Source organism: Anser cygnoides, chromosome 1 (assembly GCF_040182565.1).
Source record: "Anser cygnoides isolate HZ-2024a breed goose chromosome 1, Taihu_goose_T2T_genome, whole genome shotgun sequence".
Classification (NCBI taxonomy): Eukaryota; Metazoa; Chordata; class Aves; order Anseriformes; family Anatidae; genus Anser; species Anser cygnoides.
The window spans coordinates 192958962-192982122 of NC_089873.1; the positions used below are offsets into that span (position 1 = coordinate 192958962).

Consider the following 23161-nt stretch of genomic DNA (forward strand, 5'->3'; position numbering starts at 1 on the left):
GTTTCATTGTCACTTTCCTAGGAGAAAATATAAAACCTAATGTTCAAAAATTTCATCTGCTTCTCTAGCTTTGGTCTAATCAGCAAAAGAGACCAACTATTAGCAAAAGGGAGCAACATTTTCTGCAATGTGTCTGATAGTAAAGGCAGACTCCACTGGGGAAAAAATAAGAGTGGCTTTGCTATGGAGACTAGGAACAGTACTTAAGACAAGTAACCCATTACCTGTAAATGCTCAATTTACAGTGGGCAACATAAAATTACTTTACCCATTCATTACAAGAAAGCTGCCTATTGCTTTTCATTTGCATTCACTGTGGGAATTGTAAAAAGCCTGCTTAGAATTTGATTCCCATTCCTATTCAATCTCTTTCCACTGCAGCTAAAGCAAATGCTCATTTCAGGACAGTCACTGTTCTTTGAGTCCAGTACTGTTGTATGGAGGAGAAAGGATATCTGCTTAATCATGCCATCATAAGAACATTCATACCTATTACCACAGCTCACCTAAGTTAACGTGTAATATCTTCTAGTGTTTTTTTTAAGCATTTGTATGCTCTGTTAGGGTGATACCTAATGCCTTAGCACTTCTTTTTAGTATTCAATGGCTAAGTGTGTCAACATTTATCATGTACCTTCTAAAAGTCAGCTCCCATTTTAGCAGTTTAAAAACTTAAAATATAGACCTTGTATAAATTTTTCATGCTGAATTTAAAATCAGTTGTCACTACTGCTTATATTGGAAAGCAGTGACACAGCATCTTCTCTGTTGCTTGAACACTCTTCTGATATCCAACCTAAAATTAATCATTCTCCGTTTAAACCCACTTGCTCTTGTGCCAACATTTTCTATTACCTAAAATAAGCTTTTTTTACTTTTGAATCTTAACCCCATGATGCATTATAGATAATTATATCACGACTCAGCACTGGTCTTGTTAGGTTAATCAAACCCAGGTTTATTTTCATCTCATCTGGCTTGGGAGAGGGCATCTATTCCATGGCTTCGTGTAGGTAGCTTTATTCCATGGTGGGTTTTTTTTTGAATTTGATTTCTTTTTACAAAGCCAACTGCATTCCTTGGCTCAGAGCACAGCCCACCTGCAATCACTGTGTCCTAAGAGGTGGAAAAAGCATTGAAGTTGGGAACTTCTTAGGTAAATGCTGTTTCTGATTGTCAAACAGCAGCATCAGTTGCGGAGCTAAGTGATACAAATCAATGCTTAATAAAGAAATATACTTGTGCTTGTTTAGCATGCACTTCACTCGCAGTCTGTACATGCAGAACAGCTTCCAGCACCACAGGTGCTTTGGTCCTCATTTGTAGCTCTGTGCATATGCCTGGCTGAGAGTATTACAACAGAGCAAAATATGTCAGGTGTTCTCATTTGAACAAAGTTTTAACATAATCATGGAAATGTGGGTAAGACCACAAAAAAAAAAAAGGAGAGAGATCTGACCAAGAACATTTTTTTAGATGTGTACAGTGAAGGGGTTAATGCCCCTCAGATGATATACATCTTAGCACACCTTCTTCCATTTTTCAGTCCAAGTGTTGCTGTTGGAGGAGCAATTAGTTTGGTCAGAGAAGATGAGTATGACAGGAAGGAGACAATACAACGATAATTAGAAGCAGTGGACACAGAACCCCAGCTTATTGAAGACTTCTGCAAGTTAAATGAGTTGCTGTTAGTAGGAATTTTGATGTGAAGTGTAGTTTTGTTTTTACATTTGTCTCCTCCATTGTCTTTACTGAATAAATTCCTCTGTTCTGTATCTATTTTGACAGTCCTAATACAGTGTTTACTATGGTGCTAAACAGGATCAGAATTCTTTAGAAACCTGATTATATACATGAAGGCAAGGTAAAGACAAATGTATTTTGGGGGTTTGCTACATCAGATGAGTTGAATTGAGATGGGGGCAGGTCTTGGGCAAACAAGACAATTCTAGAAAAGATGTGATTACTTTTTTTAAAGAGACTACTGATCATTGTCTCAATATTTTTTTTTTTTGACAGACTTATTTTTCCTCTAGATTCTGAGGAATTTGAGATCACAGGCTCAAGAGAAGGCTTATCTTCACTTCTCTTATTCAGTCTTGAAAGTTCATCCCTTAGAGTAGAAGAGGTGTTCTAGGTGGTGCACAAGACTTTATTTTCTACTGGTAGGGAATGCTGATGGATATCACATCAGTAATTTATTATTAAACTTTCTATTAACAGCATTAATTCTTTTTCTAAGTTGGAAATTAACCTTAGCATTTTGGCCACTATGGTAAGTCACAAGTAACATCTGTTTTTAAGCTCTTCTATGATTTCTCATCACTTTAGTTCTCTCTTACCTTTCAGGGGAGTTCTCAGACTTTTCATGATCCTGCTCCTGTTTCCATTACCACCTTACCTTCTGAATAAAGGCAATGTTTCAAGTCAGTTTTAGGTAACTGTCTTCATTCTGATACTCTGAAAAAACTAGCCAAAACTAGATCCCTTCAGTAGTAATTTTGTGTGGCAAAAATAAGATAAACCTTTCTTACTTAGCTTAAAATAAAGAAGCCTTCTGTTAGCACTTGCATGCTCTTGGAGCCCCTGCTGTATGAAAACTTCCCAAACAGCTGTTAATTGCTATGTGACAGATGTTAATGATGTATAAACAAGTCAGACTCAGCAGGGGATGTTACTGGTTTGCTCTGAGCTTCTAGATTAGCTAAAAACAGAATGAGCTAATCTTAGAAAGAAACTCCTGGCTAATTTAAAGGTAAAAGCAATAATAACGTGGACCATCAACTGAAGCAATTCAACCACTGAAAGGAACTCCTATGCCATATGAGAAGGAAGAAAGAAAGAACAGCTAGAGATTACAATAATGCCAAAACCTGAGGAGTTCTGGAAATAATGAAGCAGGTCAGCACAGGACCAGTAAAAAAAAACCCAAAGCAATAGGCAGCATCTTCTCTAGGCAAGTTCCCAAACAAGGTAATTAGAATATCCTTATCTTCTCACAGTGGCAACTGGAAAAAGTAGTGTCATCACTGGTGTCGTCTGCACCACACTGGCCTTCCTAAAATTTTCATATAAGGTTGCACTTCAGAGCCTTATAAAGGGAAAAGGTTCCTTCTGGAAATTCTGACAAGACAGGATCAGCTTAATTCAGCTCTGAATAGCAATTCCATTTACCACTAGTCATCCTTATAATCTCTAGGAATCTAAAATATCTGAAGTTAAGTGCTACAGTGCTGTACCTATGCCAAAAGTCTCTTTCCCTCAAATAGCCCTTTTTTCTTCTTATGCCGATTCACTAATCACTAATGGGAGTTAGTTGCAATTGTTATGATTCTGCTGAAAAAGAAAGTGATGTGTTGTGTTATGCTAGAAAAGACATCCAGTAATTCAGTTCATTCTTTTAATAAAACAACTTGCAAAACGGATGTTTCTTTTGTGTGTGTTTACTTAGCCTCTTCTTTCAATGGACAGTGTCAGGACACTTTGGGAAGGTGAGGAACAGATGGATATCACCAATTGCAAAAGTGATAGAATCACAGAACAGTTTGGGTTGGAAGGGACCTTAAAGGTCATCTAGTTCCAACCCCCCTCTCATGGGCAGGGACACCTCCCACTAGACCCCATCCTACCTGGCCTTAAACACTTCCAGGAATGGGGCATCCACAACTTCTCTGAGCTACCTGGTCCAGGGCCTCACCACACTCTTGAGTAAAAAACTTCTTCCTAACGTCTGATCTAAATCTACCCTTTTTTAGTTTAAAGCCATTCCCCTTTGTCCTACCACTACATTCCCAGGGCTACTTACGGCCCACAATTTCCCTAGTCTTCCTTTTATCACAGATATACCCATGGAGGCGTTTCTTGTTGCCTTTCATGTCCCGGGCCAAATTTAATTCTAAAAGGGCTTTGGCTTTCCTGACCTGATCAGACAATGTCTCTGTATCCCTCCCAGGCTATCTGTCCTTGCTTCCACTCTCTGGAGGCCTCCTCTTTCTGTTTGAGTTTGGCCAGGAGCTCCTTGTTCATCCATGCAGGCTTCCTGGCATTTTTGCCCAACATCTTCTTTGTTGGGATGCATCGCTGCTAAGTTTGGAGGAGGTGATCCTTGAATATTAACCAGCTGTCTTGGGGCCCTTTTCCCTCCAGGGCTTTGTCGCGTGGTACTCTACCAAGCAGATCCCTGAAGAGGGCAAAGTCTGCTCTCCCAAAGTTCAGGGTAGCGAGCTTGCTGTGCTCTCTCCTCACTGCCCTCTGGATCCAAAATGCAAGTATCCTGAGTAAAACCATGGGATATTAGCAAGTGGATCTGAAACAACCTTGTTGTGAACTTTATTTTGTTTTGATTCATCACATTTTAGAAGTTCCACATACCCACATTCAAAAAAAAGGCAGTCATTAGTTTACTAAATGCTTTCAAGATATCTAAAATCTAAATATGTAAAGAAAGTGATTTCATGCCTTTTCGTCCTGTTGTACAAATGTATTTATGGTTTCTTCAAGAGAAGTCTGCTGCAAGGCAGAGGTGAAGAGAAGCTAGCCCCAGTCACCCCATACAGTAACTGAAAACCATCTAGTGCATGTTCAGCTGATCCTTTCATTCCTAAGCAGAATTTATATTGGTTATAATTTAGAAATTAACTGTACTATAACTGTACTGTAACTGTACTGAGCACACTCAGACATCTAGTCAATGTAAATTGCCTGTCCATGAATAAGGCTTATGTTCTGGAAGATAAACATAATAGGGTTCTGAATTTTTGTGGTGTTTACCATGCTCTAGACAGCAAGACAAAATGTCCTAGGCCTTGATCTTAAATAAGGAGTTCTCATTATCAAAAATTACCAATGTAGAACTGTTTCCTTTCAATAAAATGTCCGAATTCACAGTTAAATCCAATATGTTGTGGTCTCTGGTTTTAAGAATTAAAGCAAAAATAGCTTTTGCTCTCTTCACAAGTTGTCAGTGAGAGGTAAACCAGGATACAGTCTTAAACGCATAGTAAAGAATGTTGTTGCCTCTGGTATAAGCAAGGGGGGGAAATCTTAAATCTCTACATGCAGCCTACCAGCTATTGCTTTTACTTAGTGTTAGAGTAAGTTACACAGGCACCTAAACTGATGTTTTCCTATTGCAAAGTCAGTTAGGTGACTGTATTAAATTAGAGAGATGTCTTGTATTCGTAGTCATTGTGGAAACAAATGTCTTCAAGCATTCATTCATAGAATCACAGAATAGCTGAGGCTGGAAGGGAGCCCTGGAGATTATCCCAGCAGGGTCAGTGAGGGTAGGTTGCTTGGGACCGTGTCAAGTTGGGATTTGAATATCTCTGGGGATGGAGACTCCATAACCCCTCTGGGCAACCTGTTCCAGTGCTTGACCACCCTCACCATAACAACAGTTCATTGATATGCTTAAATTAAATTTCTTACATTTCAATTTCTGCATGTTGCCTCTTGTCCATACAGTGGACATGACTATGAAGTCTATCTCTGTTGTCTTTGCTCCTTCCCATCAGGTATTTATACATACTGGTATGATCCCCTTGTACCTTATCTTCTCAAGGCTAAACAATTCCAGCTCCATGTTTGTCAGATGTTCCAGTCCCTTCTTCCTGGCCCTTTGCTTGTATGTCCAGGACGTCCATGTCTCCCTTGTACTGGGGAGCCCAGCACTCCAGGTGTGTCTCACCAGGACTGAGCAGAGGGGAGGGATCACCAACTGGGATGCTTTTGGCCTTCTGTGGTACAATGTCACGTTGCTGGTTCATTATCAGCCTCTGGTCCACCAAGACCCCAGGTCCTTTTCTGCCAAGCAGCTTTCCAGCTAGTCAGTTCCAGCCACTTGCTACCCAGGGTTTAGTCTTCCAAAGGTACAAGACTTGGCATTTCCCTTTGCTGAACTTCATGAGATCCCTGTTGATCCATTTCTTCACCCTATCAAGGTCCATCTGGGCAGCAGCAGAACCATGTGGTCTGTAAACCACTCCTACCAAATTTTCATTTGCAATACATTTTGCTGGAGAAATGGCTGTACAATTTGCATTAACCACTGGGGAACCTTGCTTCACAGATCCTCCCACAAACCCCTCTGAACCTCCTGAGTCCAACTTGCAATCACCAAAAAGATGCTGTTTGTGCTGTTTCCTAGAGTTTTTTTTACCTCTGGAAAACAGATAAGAGCAACAAAATGCTGGGAAGGATGAATTTAGTCTGGGAAGGATGTAAGGCAGCCCTAAAGGAGTCAAATTATGTGTTTGTTGGAAGGACAAGGCAACAGCAGAGTGGAACAGGAGCAGAGATTACCAGCATCATTAGGATAGTGCAGTGATAGAAATCAAGTATCCCATTGATGAGATTTCCAGAGTTCACGATAGCTGTGTAGGTGGGCGTCAGCCGTCCCCCCACCCTTTTTTCTTTTCCGAAGGTCTCACTAGGAATTGCTGGGATATAATGAGCAGAATTTTTCCAAACTGAGACTTCTAACAAAATTTCATTGTATTTTTCCAATCAGCTGTCACCCCCGGGAACATTTTTAGCAATGGTTCTGCGAACTTTTACTGCATATTGCTGTAAAAAGAAGTAAGTTAATCTTTAAAAGAAAAATATTTTTTTAACAAAAAAGAAAGCATTAATGATGGTGTAAATAATTTGATATGTCATAGGGTGAAATGGAAAAAAAAAAGTGAGCTACTATGTAAACTGGATCTACACAGCATATTATATTTACAGGACTCTTGAGAACCCACCCAATTTATGTGAAATGTCAGTGCTCCCAGTTACTTACTCACTGCAGTAATTTAAATTGGCTTGATGCACTGATATGTCAGCTATTTACTGCTTGGACACAGGCGCTATAAATGCCCTACATCTGAACAGAGTTATGGTAACAGCACTGCATTTTTCATGCTGATACCACCCAAAAAAAACTTCAAATTTTTCACAAAATGCTTCCAATTTTATTTTTTTTAATTATATTATTACATTTCTTTTTTTTTTTGTTTCACTAGGAATAAACAATATCAACATTACCCTGATGTTTGTACTTAGTTGAGTAAGTTTAAGAAAAAGCAAACTATTTCATAAGCATAGCAGTTGAATGTCACTATCATCTTTTGAGCCCCAAACTCCAGTTTAGTATTAATATTATCTTTCAAATGTGTGGCCATGTATCTGGGGGTACATAAACTGATAAAAATGAATGAGCAAAAGTCTGCTGGGAGCGACGGGACAAAGTAGGTGGCCCCTGTGGTCTTTTCTGGCCTTGTTATCTGTCATATTCTTGCATGTCAGATTGTTTGCTACATATCAGAGCACAATAAATAAACCAGTTACTTCATGTCATTTGGTACACTTTGATATGATTTGCAGTTCCTGCTTAGGGTATAAATTATGCGTAGTCAAAAAGGTGAAAAAGAGAAGTCCTCTCTAATAAAAGGGGGGGTTATTGTCCGTAGTAAAAAAAATGCAGTTTGGTTCCCTGCTGCAGCCGAACCGCTTACCCTTCACTGACACAGGCCTTTTCTCCTTATTTCAGGATCAGTAAGGTAGCTTTATGCTACTGATAAATCCCCATGCAAAGGACAAATTCTTCACCTGGTACCTCACTTATGTATGCCAGCATGTGAATCCAACTTGTGATAACTAAATTTTTAATATTCTTGCATTCTTTAATATTGTTGTCTTTAACTGTACTTACATTTTGTGACATTTTGCAAGATGCATGTGAAAATGCCAGCTTGTAAGTGCACTATAGGTAAGATCTTCAGATACATACGGAAGAGAACAAATTATAAAAGTGGTTGAGTAAGATACAACAGGGATACTTGCTACAGTAGTGACAGCAGCTTTGTATTGAGCACATAAGCTTAAATCAAGTCATATACAGGAGATTAAAATAAATTTCTGTTGCTGTTAAGTTGTTGACCTTTTCCTTCGTTTTGATAGTGGGACGATTGAGAGGCACACATTCTCATTTCGAATCCAAATTCATCTCTGTTTACAATTAAGAGGCAATTTTCTCAAGTTGTGCATGCAGTTAAACTTTTAATTGTGTCATTTTATTGTTGTTGTTCTTACTTTACTTGCCTCTTCATTTTTGTTATACATACCTTCTCCCCGCTTAAAGTAGATTGCAAAGCCCTTAGTCCAGGGATCCTGACTTCCACCACTGTCTAGTAGAGGAATAGAATTAAACCTCTAGTGACACGAGGCTATCTGAGTTTATCTTCATCTGTTGTTTGTACCTCAGCCTAGCATGTGCTCCAGCACTGCTATACTTCAAAAACTAGTCTTTGTTAGCAGTAGGAGACGATGACAGCATAAAGCACAGCAATGCTACAGAAATCATCTCCTCTTCATTTCACAGCAGGAACAAAGTTCATGAATTCAAAGTCTTGAAGGCTTAGTCTAGCTTATGCTGTTTGCTCTGCTAGATAAGAATGACTGCCATCTCATGGAGCTTTTCCTGAGCTGAGGTTCTGCCTGCATGCTCTTTGCGCAAGGTCCATGGTTTTATGCAGGTTCAGGAGATGCCATCCCAGAAGTCTGAACTGCATAATATGCTCTGGAGATTGGCAGGAGTCATTCTCCACCCTTCTCGTCTCTGAAACATACATTATGGATACAGGCTCCTTCCAGGTAGTTGTCCTTTATGATAATTTATTACTCCAGTTATGCCGCCCATTCCACCTCTTGTACCATATTCCACTTTCCCCTTTGCACCTGATAAAATTCTTAATATAACACTTGCAAAAGTATTTATCTACTCAGTTTTGATATATAAAAGTGAATGTCAGGCCAGAGCGAGTGGTTGTAGGATCTCTTTAAAGTTAATGGAAGGAAGTAGGTAAGTCCAAGGCCTATAGTAGACGCCTATCTCAATGCGGAATAAATTGCTCTTCCATTGTGTCTGTTCTCTCCCCTGACTATAACGGGAGGCTGGAGTCATAAGTCAGGATGAGGTTTGTAGACAGAGATAATATCTTTTATTAGACCAGCTGCTGTAAACTGGAAAAATTAGACAAGCCTTTGGGCACATGAGCTCTCCTTCAGACCTGAAATAGGAGCAGCAGGTTTTGAAGCTAATTATACACCCTTTTCTACGTATGTTTGTAGACCATCGTAGCTATAGCAAAGCACCATAGAGACCACTGACTCAGATTTAGGCATCTAATTTTTAGATACCTAAATGAAGCTAGAGCAACCAAGCATGGGGCGCTTAATTGGGAGTTTGGAGCCTTGCATTTCACCCAACAGAAGTTTTTCTTCTGGATGCTGTCTCCAGTCCTGACCTCAGGACCAGCACAGCGGGCTGGCAGCTTTTCCTGCCAGGGAGCTGCTCATCTGCCAGGGATCTGCATGCTCTGCTTGGCTTCTTGCTCTTCAAGTGTGAAATAAGACCTGTGAAGTCTTATCTCACATCTCTCGCTCCTGCCGTGGCTGAGAGCTGCCGTTACTTGCAGACACGGAGAGCTGTCAAATTTCAGTTCAGTTAGCTCTTCCCAGCCTGGATTGCTGCTACACATTTTGGTTGTATTGGAAGAAATCCCTTCCTGTATGCTATATAACACTGCAAGGATTTGCAGGGCACGTGTGTTGGTAAGCCTGGGAGTTTGAGCATATTCTCAAACTTTTCCTGTCTGCATCCTGGGTATGTTATTAGGATGGAGAGCAGACCTGGGAGCAAGTCACCTTCCCTGGATAATACCTATGGAAAAGTGGCTCCCTTGTTCTCCCTGCCGTTCCCAAAGGCTGCTGCTACAGCCCCAGAGAGGACAGAGGTGCTCACATGCTCAGTGGTGAGCAACACAAGCTGTGGTTTTAACCCGATGCCATGGGATATTCTGGTTAACGTTGGTAACTACATGCCACTGTCTCTTTAACGGGTTTTGGAAATTGGCTTATCTGAAATGTTCAGTCTCTTTCAGTTTCCTAAAAGGCTGTGTCATCCTTTGATGTTTCCTCCCTGCATCAGCTTCCCACCCCTCTTACCCCAGGGCGCCTGACTCACAGAGACGTCCTCCTGCACCGGCCGGGGCTGATGCAACTGCTCCTCTGAGATGGAGACTTGCCAGCGCTGGCCCCCGCCCAGGACCGTGTATTTCTCATTTCCGTGGAGGGATGATTGCTCTAAATAAAGAAGGACAGATGCAAAGCTTGTTTGGTAAAGAATATCAGAAGCTGCTATTATTGTAAATTGCCTTTTCCACCGGGCGTACTTAGATTTTAATTCAGGTGGTTCAATTCACTAATTCATGTGATTGAAATGACTTCTGTCAATTACGTTTCAATAGAGCAATGCCCTAATTCAGTAAAAGCTTTCTAGCTGAAGCGGTTTCTTAATTCATTTAAATAGTGCTCTCATTTATTATTCAGATATTGATGTGCCAGTAGCTATAGGAATCTGACCGCTTGGTTTGTCATGCCCTCAAAAGGTTTTCTCTCTTTTTTTTGGCTATCCTTGATTTATCTCTGTCACCAATATTTCGAAAGGAGGCTTTAAAGAAGTAATTACTGTCTTGAGTTGTGCCCTTTACATTATTGGTTTCATTAACAGTAAGGTCTTTAAAAATGCATGGAAGAGACTGTCTTTGCTTTTAAGTGCTGAGTATGTAAAGAAGCAAGGTAAACAAAGAAGAACTTGCTGAGATAAGTTACCTGTCCAGTATCATATAAAAATATTAATAATAAAAAGAGCTGGGAATTCAGTACAATTCTGGATTTCAATAATCTTATATTTTAGACTAATTAAAAAATAATAATAATAACCAGGTCTCCTGAAGGAAATCAGTGTCCATGATTCTTATCTAACCTAGCTCACTGGGGTCCAGGGGTTGAACTTGCGGAGTTTGGTTTGTGTGGAAGTTGGCAGTGGGCTAAAAGGGAGCAAAACAAAGCCTTGTTCCCAATGGCTGGCAAGGCTGCAGCGTGGGCTTTTCTGCAAAGGCTGCAGCATGAGTTGCACACAGCGTTTCTGATTAAGGCCCTGATCCTCAGAGCCTGCAGATTAAACCTGTGCTGAATTCCCATCCAATCTAAAAGGTCCATTTCATCCATCATTTTGCAGAACGAAGGTTTTGTTGAATTGTGACACACAGAACACTGTCGTCTTCTTACTTTTTCTGGGAAAAAAAGTAATTTCCTAGATCCCTAATGTGACTTTGAACTTGTCAAACTTCAGCAAGGATAGCAATGATTGCTATCTAATATTTTAAAACTGTGAGGACTTTTTTTTTTTTCACTTGGTTATCACTGTGTCTATCTGAAGTAGAGCTGGAGATCCTGGTCAAACCTTCTCAGTGACATTGCTGATAAGAGGGACAGGAGCCTGTTGTTCCCTTAAGAAAAGATCCCTATTTAATACTGTTCCAATTTGAAGTTAAAGTCTATGGAGGAAGATTTCTTTGAAAATTAATGATGATTTCCATATTAGCAAAATAGAGCAATATTGAGACATGCAAAATTCTGCTTTCTCTGCTGTCGTTGATGATAGTAATTTTTCTGCTTTTGCTCCGGCATTTAGTTTTTGTTGTTGTAATGGTGGATCTTAGTGATTTTATTCATTCTTTGGCTCTGCACATCTTTTGTCAGATCTGAGCCCTTCCTGAGCCGTGCGGGTGTAAATGGCTGTTACGGAGTGCAAGTGGGTACTTGTTTAATTCAGCCCTTTCCTAATGCTAATCCTAACATTGATGTCAGGCTCATTCTACAGCTCAGTGTAAAAAATTGATAGTTGATGGAAACCCTTCTATTGTAAGGAATGTATGTGACAAAATACCCAGGCTTGCCGAGGGCAAATTAAAGCTGAAGTAGCTGCTTTTGGCAGTGTTTTCTTAATTACAGTTGTCAGCTAACTTTCTTGGCTAACAGCACAGAATTTGTCTGCTTGCAAGTAGACTCAGCATTCATTCAGCTTAAAAAGCTAGAATGGCTTTTTTTTTGTCTGTGCAAGGTGTGTCTGTACCTCATGGTTGCTTCATGGATCCACTGTAGATAGTGAAAGCCAGATGATGGCATCTGTAAAATAGGTAGAGACCCTTGAAAATGCTCATTGTACCTCAAGCCAGAATTCCATCACAGTCTTGGCAGACATGCAGGAAAGGAAAAAAAAAGAAAAGAAATGTCTTTCTTCCCATCCATTCCTGTTCAAAACAATAAAAATTTCAAGTTTCTTCTTCTGATATCATAGTAAGACTGTTTCTACTATAATGAAGTTTTCTCATATGTCATTAATTTTCCTATTAGCAAAAATATATAAAGGTAAAAGAATAAAACTATAGAAAAGTGCATCATGTAGTTCTTTTACTTATTACATTAAATTGTTCCTAAGAATAATATCCTTGCCTGTATTCCCCAGAGAAGGACTTAGAGCCTTGTATATTTGTGGCCATTTGTCAGGAACAGCAGCACCAAGATCTAACTGATAAAGAGGAAGAGGCATTTTTTTTGTATCTGAACTGGTTAAGAAAACTGTTCCTACATTTGCAGTGTATTTCTTGCAAAGAAGAATTAGGGAATAAAGTTTTAAAAGATGTTGTTCATCAGAGGGCTGCATGTGTGATGTGTGAGTCAATAAATGGAAAGAATAAGCACCAAGAGCTGAATTAGTATTCAAAGAATATTGCGAGTGGTTCAATAAAAGTAGGTAATGTTTCCAAGTGAAAGCTGAGATTTGAACCTTCTCAGATGGTTTTATATGGTGACAGTACCAGTAGGGTATAACTGGATGTAATGCTTAGAAAATATGCAAGTAGTTATTGGAGGAAATTAATTCTACAGTTTACATTATATTATTATATTATAAGACTGTGTTCTAATGCTTTAAACAAACTACAATATGAAAAATAACACTAGTGCCCCAAATGTCAGGTGTGGGTTGTTGGGTGTTTCTTTCAAAAAAAAAACAAATGCTGGTGTGCCTGCACACAAGCTTACTGACATCTGAATGCCATTTTCATTCACCTACGTTATAAGAACTTTTTATTTTGAAGCCCATCCTTCTCCTCCTCCTCCTCCTCTGCCACTCAGCAAAGTCTTCATCGCCTGCGTTGGTCCTCTCCCTTGTGCCAAGCTTCCCCAGTCAGCGGTAGCATGAGCACCTCTGTACCATTGCTGTTACTATCTTTTCACCTCTGAAACAGGTCGTGGTGTGTTAAGATCTTAACCTTCCTCTGGAGGGTGGCCGTAGCTGAAAGCAAGAGGGGAGGTGTTGACAGCTGCCACAGGTCTTTGCGTGAGCTCTCAGCAATTGCATTTGTTACTCTACTGGCTGGTGAAAAGAGGGTCCACATGTCTACAACAGATTCTCCTCCCCTTTCCTAGTTTTTATCGAGGTAGTATTATTGTCACTAAGGATATATTCCCTAAAACTGAGTAAATGAGGTGTAACTCAGCACGGTGAAGAGAAGCACAAACCTAACCAAGCCTCACCGACTTGGCCAACTAGTGTCTAAGCTGCAGCTCCCAGTGCTTTCTCCTTACCTTGCATCAATTATCCATGCCTTTGCCGTTCCAGCTTGCAGAGTTCAGCTCGCCTCTTTCGTCATCCTCCTGGAAGCTGGCAAACAGCTACTGCCTGCTACAGTACTGCCGTGGTGGTTGTCCTCCTGGAGCTGGTGCTCCTTGGGCCACCAGGAGGATGGAAGGAGCAGAGCTGCTGCAAACCAAATAAGGGTGTGTGGCTGGCTTCAAAACAAATACAAGGCGCACTTTCAGTGAAAATCATCGCAGGGTGGTTTTCCCTTTTTTCTTTCAGATTGTGTTTTTTGTGGACACGCAGCCTGACTCATTCCCTCTTAGAAGGCTTCTTGCCTGGTGGGTTCTCCAGAGATGAAAGGGCTGCCACAGGGCAATTTAATTCCTCGTTGAAATGCACTGTACAGAGGAGGCGACATTTCAAGGCTGAGATCTGAATCACAGTACTTGCTAAACAGCCATTCATTAAAATGCTCTGCGGTGGTGTTACACTGCTCAGGACTCAGCCCTGCTGGGTATAGGTATTTTTACTTGCTCTCCCAAACTGTTGGTAGTCTGTCTTCTTTTATCTCAAATGAGGCAGAGCAGTGGATTTTGTGTTTCCTTTGAGCTAGAAGGTATCTATGCATGTGGCTTTATATATGTGCGTGTGTAAATACATGTACATGGGCTGCACAAAAATGTATTCATACTCAGTGACAGGTGGTGCTGGCAGCACCTGTTGCTGGGGTCACTCAACACTCCACTTATAAAACCCTAATTTTAGTTGCTTATAACTTTTGTCAAACTTAAACATTTGGGTTGAAATGTTATGTGCCAGGTGCCTGCCTTAGGCTGATTTGGGGGCTGGGGAGAGGAATTTTTCAGCAAAAATGTTACTGCCAGCTCAGGGAGCAGAGACCAAGGCACTGGCTTGCCCATGCTGAAAAGCAGACTGGTGCTGGCTGAGATGTTCCAGCAGCTTCCCAGGTTCGAAGCCAAAAGTTGCCGGTGGGGTCCCCCTGCAGCCGGGCATGTCTTTTGCCACTGTTACAGAAATGTGCTGTTTTAGTGAGAACGCGCCTCGTTTTGGCTAAGCTATGTGAAAGTGCTTGGCAGAAGGTTGACTGCTGCCCACCAGGCTGCCTCTGTCCCATCCCATTCCCAACCAGCAGCGCTGTGCTGGGGGCCCTGCGGCTGTGAGATGCCCCTGGAGCAGCCTCGGAGCCCAGGCACGGAGCGAGGCAGGCGGCTGCACCCAGCGGCATCGGTCCCGAGAGCAAATGCAAGCAGCTCTGCCTGTGCTGGCGCTGCGTCAGTAAGGAGGAGGGAGCGGCTGGCTGGAGTCCAGGCGAGCTGGAAGTGAAGGAAAGGAGCAATGAGAGGGGTAAGAGTGAAGGACGTGGGGCTTCGAGCTCTGTATGAGGAGAAATGCTGAGGAGACAGCGGTGTGATAGGGCGGGTGGCTGGAGAAGTGACGGAGCACAGCGCCTGTCGGTCCGTGGCTGCAGGGTTTCTGAGCCAGCTGAGAAGTCCCACTGATAAAACACATCACAGCTCTGCAGCCGGGTGGTTTGCACGGGAGTACAGCCTTGTACCGCACAGTGACCTCCCCGTGTGAATCTATAGACTTGGACCTACTGATAAACGCTTACGAGCCTGTATGGTTTCATGGGGTGCTGTTTCAGGAGGAGGAGTTGTTCAATTTACTTCTGCTTAATAGAAACATCAAATTTTTCTTTTTTCTTTTTTTTTTTCCCTGTGGTACTTCTTAGTTTTTGAATACTCAGACTGCATTATGTGTGCCTGCCAATCCCTTTGTAAATAATACAGTTGTTTCTCACTGTATAACCTTACTGTGTGACCGCACTGGTAGCCCACAGAACGCGAAATCACACCCGTGAGTTAGTCACAGATACCGAGGTGGTTTGGGGTTTCATCAAGGTTGAAAAACCTTTGAACAGACTGCTCAGATTATTTTTAAATGTTGTCCTTTCTGGATCGTTGTGGGAATTAGAAACAAACTGCCTGCTGCAAAATATTCTGTTTCAAATTAGTTAGCATTTTCCCATAAAAAATCTGAAGAAATTCCACAGAACCTGATCAAAGTTTAATGTCAGAGTTTGTTATTGAACGATGATTTTTTTTTTTTATTATAGGTAAAGCGTCAGCCAAGAAACTGACAAAAAAGGTAAGCAAAATGTTCCTTTTGTCTTCAAAAGAACTTGAATTCTTTCTGCCAGTTAACCAAATAGTCTTCTCTTTCAAAACTGTTTTTTTTTTAATTATTTTCTTGTTTATGTCTTTAAAGGAGGTGGATGCTGCACTGCTGTATGTTACAAAAGCCAAACCGGGACCGACCTTTTTCAGAGAGCTTGGTGATAAAGGTGACAAGGCATTTTTGATCCTGAAAAATACATCTTGTTTTTTATCTCATCATATAGTATAAATTGAATATAGTTTTAAAGACAGTTTCGATTTAATCCCCATCTAGCCAGCAGCTGCATCCTTGGCAAGTCTCAGTTACACACAAAGGAGTAAAGAGGTAGGGCTGGGAACTGAAAGCCTTCTGAGGTGCATACAGGACACGTGGAAGAAATCACAAAACCTACTTAGAAAAGAGAAAGGGGCTAAAAGGATGACTTCAGTACAAAGTGGACTTTTAAGACCTGTTAATAAACTGCTGTTTCATTATATAACTTAAATGCATGGAAATAAAAAATAGAGAGAAAATTTGTATCTGATTATGTAAAGTGGCCTCCGTGGTTCCAAGGGTGGTGGAATTTATTTCTCCCTCTTTGGGATCTCAGTGGCCCTTCACAGAACCAACGTGCTTGGGTTTCTTTTTACTCAGCACTTTGACCTTATAGCTGGCTGTAAAAGGAAAAAAAAGAGAAAGAGAAATTGAAAGAGAAAACTCGGAGAGCTGGGATATTGTTTGTGTAACAACAGAGAATTAAAGGACATCAAATAAACATCTCATTAGCATAAATTAATTGAAGGGGCGAAAAACAAACAAGAGGATCAAGGAAACCAAATAAATGAGTAATTAACCATTTCATCAGTAACAAAGACTGAAATCCCCAAACTAATGAGAAAGACTGACAGTGCCTATTCACAAACTTTGTGTATCGTAGAGGTCAGCCTGCATCCCTTATCCCATGGATGTCTCTGGAAGAGAAAGCTGCCCTTCCCGTGGTCCTTGGCAGGCACCAGCCACGCTCCCTGCAGGCACAGCAGACCCATGGCCAGCTTGTGCCGGGAGAGCAACCCTCAGGCTCAGCCTGCAGCCTTTCACCTGCCCTTTGGTCTCAGCAGGGTTGATTTCTTGCATCCTTGTGCAGGCGTGGAGAGGTCTTCAGCTGGGTGCCTTGCTTGCCACAAGCTCAGTCTTTCTGTCAGTGTAATGCAGAGGATGCAGGCATCCCCTCCGTGGCCATACCTCAGCAGCCCTGTAATCTCTCAGAACAAATGGAACAGTTTTTTTCCAATCCTATGGAAGGCTGTTTCCAGCTGAACATTCACTCCCTGTCTTTGCAAATTATTAGTAGCAATCTGCTTTCCCAGGACAGCGTTTAAAGGATTCCCACTCTTCAATTCTCGGATATTCTTTCACTATCACTGATTTTGTAAAGCTTTTCTATTTGAAGTGGTTGACACCGCAGATCCCCAGCACGTTCTGCCTGGGAAAACCAGGAATCCACCAACAGAAAGTGAAAATGTAGCGAAGCGATGCAGCCTCCTGCTGTTGCAATATTCCCAGCTGACTGCTTGGCAGAAAATGGAGCTGCTGATATGCTCAGGCAGGTGTCTTTTCCATCCTGGACCACTGGTATTCTCTTGTTTAGGACTTTGGGTCCATATAGTCTGTCCTTCCAAGATCTGGCAGGAGTTTGAGATGATGCAGGAACATGCAGCGCAGTCATCCCTAGGTCTCTACAATACACAGAATCACAGAACCATTAAGGTTGGAAAAGACCTCCAAGATCATCTGGTCCAACCATCCCCCTACCACCAATGTCACCCACTACACCATGTCCCTAAGCACCACGTCCAACCTTTCCTTGAACACCCCCAGGGACGGTGACTCCACCACCTCCCTGGGCAACCCGTCCCAGTGCCTGACTGCTCTTTCTGAGAAGAAATGTCTCCTCATTTCCAACCTGAGCCTCCCCTGGTGCAACATGGAGTTTTCAAAGTTTTTGGTCATGATGCCCCTTTAATAACGTTGATACTTTTGTCTTCAGACGCATTATTACTACATTTAAAAAGCTATAAATATTTATATATTAAATACTGCTTTTACAAGTACCAAAATAATGAATCTACACCTGTTCCATGATTTAACTGAGATTATTTTAACTACCATCAAATTGTTATTTAAATATCAAGCAGAGGGAAAGCTGTCATCAGTCCAGTTTGTAAAACATAAAGCTAGGGAATTCTGCCTTCTAGTGGGCAGTTTTAAAGTTCATGTCATATTTTGTGATATATTTATGATTTATTCAGCAATAAGAATATTGTACTGTTAGCATTTGATATAAAGTTTGAGGGTAGAGATTTCCAGGAAGGCATAGGGAAGTAAAGTAATTTAATGTTAGAAAATTACAATATGTTGCCAATGCTAAATGCAAGTACTTGGCTGCAAGTGTGCTGAGTCATTCAACAGAATGTGAATCTTTTATCTTTTAAATTTTGCTTGGACATAAATATAATTTTCTGGGTTTTTGTTGTTGTTGTTGTTGTTTTGTTTTGTTTTGTTTTGTTTTTTGTTTGTTTGGTTTTTTGGAATTTGTTCCATTGCATCTTTTAAGTGTAAAATTTGAGTAACTTTATAATAATTGCTGCACAACAACAAAAAAATTACCAAACTATTTAATTTACTTTATGTTTAAGATAAATTGGCCATTCGCTACGGGTAGTAAAAGAACAGTAGAATAATAAGAAGAATTTTTATGAAAACCAGTCCACAGGTTAAAAAGAAATCATATCTCAGGCGATTTTGGTATAATCAGTCTGCCAGAAAATGCCAAACATGCTATGGATTTACTTTAAGGCACCAAGGCAGGTTTTAAGGAACAATAAAGACATTTTTTACTTATTTTTATTACCTTTACCTTTTTACCTATTTCACTCTAGTGACTTCTCAATTAGTTTAAGATAATATGATGCAGAGTCTGTCTCACCCCTGCCATTTCTTGCAAGGCTCTCCTTCCAGCCCTCTGCAATCAGAGTGATTAATGCCATCATACTTCTCCCTTGAGCCAATAAGCAGGGTGTTTTCTTTAAAATGGTCTTTTCTTCACATCCTACGAACTCTATATAAATTTTGCACATTCTTTCTGCAAAATTTCAGAAGGTATGCTGTTCCCTGTCTGCACATAGAGCTAAAAACCTTCAAGCACTCAGCATGTTGTATCAATTATTACTTTTTTCCTCCATCTTTAATAAACATAACCTACCATGTTAATATCCTTTCAAATGAATTGATAAAGATATTTTTCTTAGATCATTCTTTTGAGTGTGTCATCTCTTCTTGTATACCCCAACACTGGGCTCTCCATTGCTCTATCAAGTGGAAGCTCCTTGTCTTCACCTTCTGGGTCTTCCAAAAATTGTCCTCGTACAGCACATCTTGAGACATCTGAGAGGCAGACTCCCACTTCTACTTGGACAGTGATCTTCACTTACTCATTACATTCTCGTGTAGGGATCTCTGTGCTGATTCCATCGCTGTCCATGACTGAAAAGTATTTTCTATATCAGCTTGAAAAGTTACCGCCTTGTCTTCCTTTATATTCTTCCTTTAAATATTCTTTTACTGTGACAGGAATCTTGATCACTTTCCATCACACTATTTGCTTTATTTTTTTCCCTCCCCTATTTGCTTCTATCAATTTTTTGTCTCATCTTATACTTGGGTGTGTAAGATAAAGAAGAGAGTAGGAGCTCTTTTTCTGATTGTTTGGTTTTGAGTTTGCAGAAAGCCTGGACACTTTGCCTAGGAAAATGATTGCAAGTTTTACAGCAATGCAAATAATTGAAGACCTTGTGATGACCATTTAAGTCTATTGACAATGCATTAACTCTAAAATCCGTCAGCAAAACTGAATCTTTCCGACTGTTGCATTTAGCATCTTAGTATTTCTAAACTCCGGAAATTAAAACTTAAAGTGTTAAGTCACTGTCTGAGGTCAAACACAAATGTTGTTGGCTCTGTGTAACAATTTATCAGAAGTTAACTGTCTATCAGTGAAGCTTAAGTGGATTCTTTATCTATCAATTAGCTGTATATAAATTACAAAATATAGTTTATCTTTACACAGATAGGCATGTCTGAACTTCATTATTTTAAGCAGCTTTAGCATTATACAGCATTATACAATGTTTAGCTCACAAGTTAAAAGTAGCTCAGTTATTTTGAAAAGAAACCTTTACATTTTTTTCTTCAAACATTATTGCAGGGCAGATGGTTCAGATTCTGTTGTTTAACCATCCTCGTTCTGCACTCTCTATCTTTAGCTCGTACGCTCTATTTTGACGCTATCACATCTTTGTGTTTGTTCAGGCTTTTCGTTTAAGGCGGTATTTCAAAGGAAAACACTGGAATTTTCCTTCAAAAGGGGGGGAAAACACTTTCACCTTGTAGAAAGGACATGTTCCTATTTAAAAAAAAAAAAAAAAAGAAGCCTCCTCTTGGCACGCAGCCCAGCCGTACTATCGGCGCAATCTAGCAGCTTGGCAGCTTTGCGTGTTGCCATGTTCCCCCTGAGAATTAGAGGGAAGCTGTTCTCCGCCCGGCCGAGGCTGCCAAGGGATGGAGTACTTTGATCCGTCAGGGTAACGTTGGAGTAGTTCTCCTCCCAGGTACTAAATGTGACAAAGCACATTTAATTTATTTCCCTTTTATATAAACATTGAATGTTTTCAGTGAGAATCCAGAGATTTAGTGCAGGCCTTTTATTAATGCCAAATAAACCTTGCTCTCCTGATTAGACGTGAGCATTGATGAGTCTCTGGATAGGGAATTTTACCTTCAGAGCACTAAAAACAGAAGTAAAAACTTTATTAAATAATAATGTGGCTTACTTTAATAACCTATTTAATATGATGTTAAACTACAGTTTTTATATTTATGAGATTTGATCTTTCAATTCTTGTTATAAGTATGTATATATTGTACAAGTCATTTTTAACTATTCCCTTTCAGGGTTGATATCTTATGCAGAGTACCTGTTTTTGCTGACCATCCTAACAAGTAAGTATTATATATTTAAAATACATATGCATAAATACTCAGCTACTCAGCTACCTTTCCAGGAACAACTTCTGATATTTTTTCTCTTCTAATTTTCTACAGTATAGTTGGACTTAAAGAACAATTGTATATAGTGTGACAAGGCATTAATGTAAGTGGATATAACTTTAGTTGATTGCAGCTTAGTTCCGTAATGTCAAAATTGGTCCATAGCAGTGCGTCAAAAATCTTGATAAGCCCTCTTTGAGAATTATTGAATAAGGGGAAGTGTTGAATACAGGACCACATGAAGAGGGGAAAGAAGAACAGTGAGAGAAGATAAATAATTTGTCTTCTGGATAGCAATTTCAGTCATTTTGCACAATGAGATGTTAGCATTATAGCTCATGCAATAGTGTAAAAAGCTGTTACAGTGTCTGAAAGGTTGTTGCCTTGTATTCATATGGTCAGATAAGGATGATATACATAAACAGCAGATTTCTAGAGGGTCCCTTCGTTTAACTCTTTAATCCTTCTTTTTTTTTGTTTTTCTGTTCCTGTTGACTTTATTTCCTTCATGTATTTTATATGTATTTCTTCCTCCTCCTTTACCTCCTTCCTTTTTCTCTCCCAGAAAACTTTTTTAAAAACTTTTTTGCTTGGTAACTTCATGAGCCAGGTTCTCCCGTCTCTTGCTTCGGCTAAGAGATGTGAAACTCATGTCTTGTCATGGGTGTAGAGAAGAAAGGTTTGGGCGGCTTCAGCAGAAGTCAGACCTGATCATGTGGCTTATTCTTGCAGACAGCTTCATCCAGCTACATAACAGAGCATGAAACAAAAACAAACAAACAAACAAACAAAAAGCTTTCAGTGAAAGCAAGCTCACTTTATCTGCAAACAACAGGCATTTTAATACTTGTGTGTGGAACTGATCTTGGATTTTCTAGGTTTCTTCACCCATACTTGCTCTCTTCTATGCTTGCTACCTCCCTGTGCTGTTCTGATAAAGTGCAAGTGAAGCTGGAAAATACCAAGACTTGAGAGACAATGCATGCAATGAGCGTTATGCAACAAGACCCATAGACTAGTAGTGAAATGGTCTGCATGCATGTAACCCAGTCTTGTTTGACTGACTTACACAGGTCTGACGTTTTTGTCAAGTGACGAAACCAAGCATACTAGATCTCGTGGTATCAGGGGATGAAGAGAGGAAAGAATCACAGAATCACAGAATATCCGAGTTGGAAGGGACCTACAGGATCATCGAGTCTAACTCCTGGGTCCCCAAAGGGCGACGCAAAAAATCAGACCATGTGTCTGAGAGCGTTATCCAAACACTTCTTGAACTCTAATAGAATAAAGACTCAAAGGCAAACGCTTGTAAATTATTACTTAGGACACAAAAATTATTCTAGGAATTTTGGTCAAACAAAAGCTAGCCTATCCCAACAGACCATAGATGCCTGAGCCTCATCGCTTCCATGGCCTTAAGGTCCACAGCAGGGGCTTAAACAAACTGACAAATTTTCCTTGCTCCAGAATTCCACCCTCTCACAGTCTAGTACCAAAAAGTATTGGTGTACACAGTCTCCAGAGAGCAGAGAAGATTATGTGCTGTTTTAACAGATAATGACTGTTGGTGTACACCGCTTGCACAATTTAGCCCTTTTACAATTCATGCCATTTCTCAGCAGAATTGCATCTCTCAGAATGAAGGAGGCCTCTCTTAGGAGGTTTCAACTAGTACACAATATTATATAGTATATATAAATTAACATAACCTATTTGCCATATAAATATACTGTTTCACCAGTACTGACTGTCCAGTGCTGCATGACTTGAGTGTGAGTTATGCCATGTGTTCAAGTGTTGTTTTTTAAATCACAAGTAATAGTAGAGTCTTGACCAATAAAGCTAATTTTAAAAGTACTTGTTGCAAAACAAAAAAAGAGTTGGTTTTTTTTTTTTAAAGACAGACACTGTATAACTTAAGAATACCTTGAATAAATTTGCAGAAATAGGTGCCACAGTTTCTATTTCTTTAAACTTCTGTGATAGGTGAAAGTAACTTCATGCTGATTTACTGCCTGAAACAATTAGAAAATTGAAGCAGTATCATAGCAAGTTGTGCCACTTCTCCAAAAAATCAAACAAACGCTATTTTTCACAGAGTTTATATAGTAATATATTGAACTGCGAAAATAAAGGCACGTTTCATTGCAGGATGAAAATGAAGTGCAAATGTTGCTGTTTTGGTTTTACAGAGACCTGACCTACCGAGCAGCATGAAAGCAAATGTCAACAAGTGTTGGTGTCTCTGTCTGTGCCTAACAAGCATGCCACGTTAGTCAGCCCCTAGCTACACAACCTGTCCCTCTCTTGCTAGTGAGAATTAATGCAAGATTTCTTGAAACAGATATTAATACTTAAATGACTTCTGAATCGCCAACAGAGCAATAGGGAAACCAAAAA

General features: G+C 40.2%; 1 protein-coding gene across 1 annotated transcript in view; it reads left to right on the top strand.

Moving 5' to 3' along the window:
• MICU2 (mitochondrial calcium uptake 2) overlaps window positions 1-23161 on the top strand; it is a 155275-nt gene that overhangs the window by 100138 nt on the left and 31976 nt on the right. The window contains exons 3-5 of the mRNA XM_048072750.2: window positions 15612-15643; window positions 15764-15839; window positions 20663-20710. Of these exons, the coding sequence (XP_047928707.2) occupies window positions 15612-15643; window positions 15764-15839; window positions 20663-20710 (156 nt within the window). The remainder of the gene's footprint in view (window positions 1-15611; window positions 15644-15763; window positions 15840-20662; window positions 20711-23161) is intronic.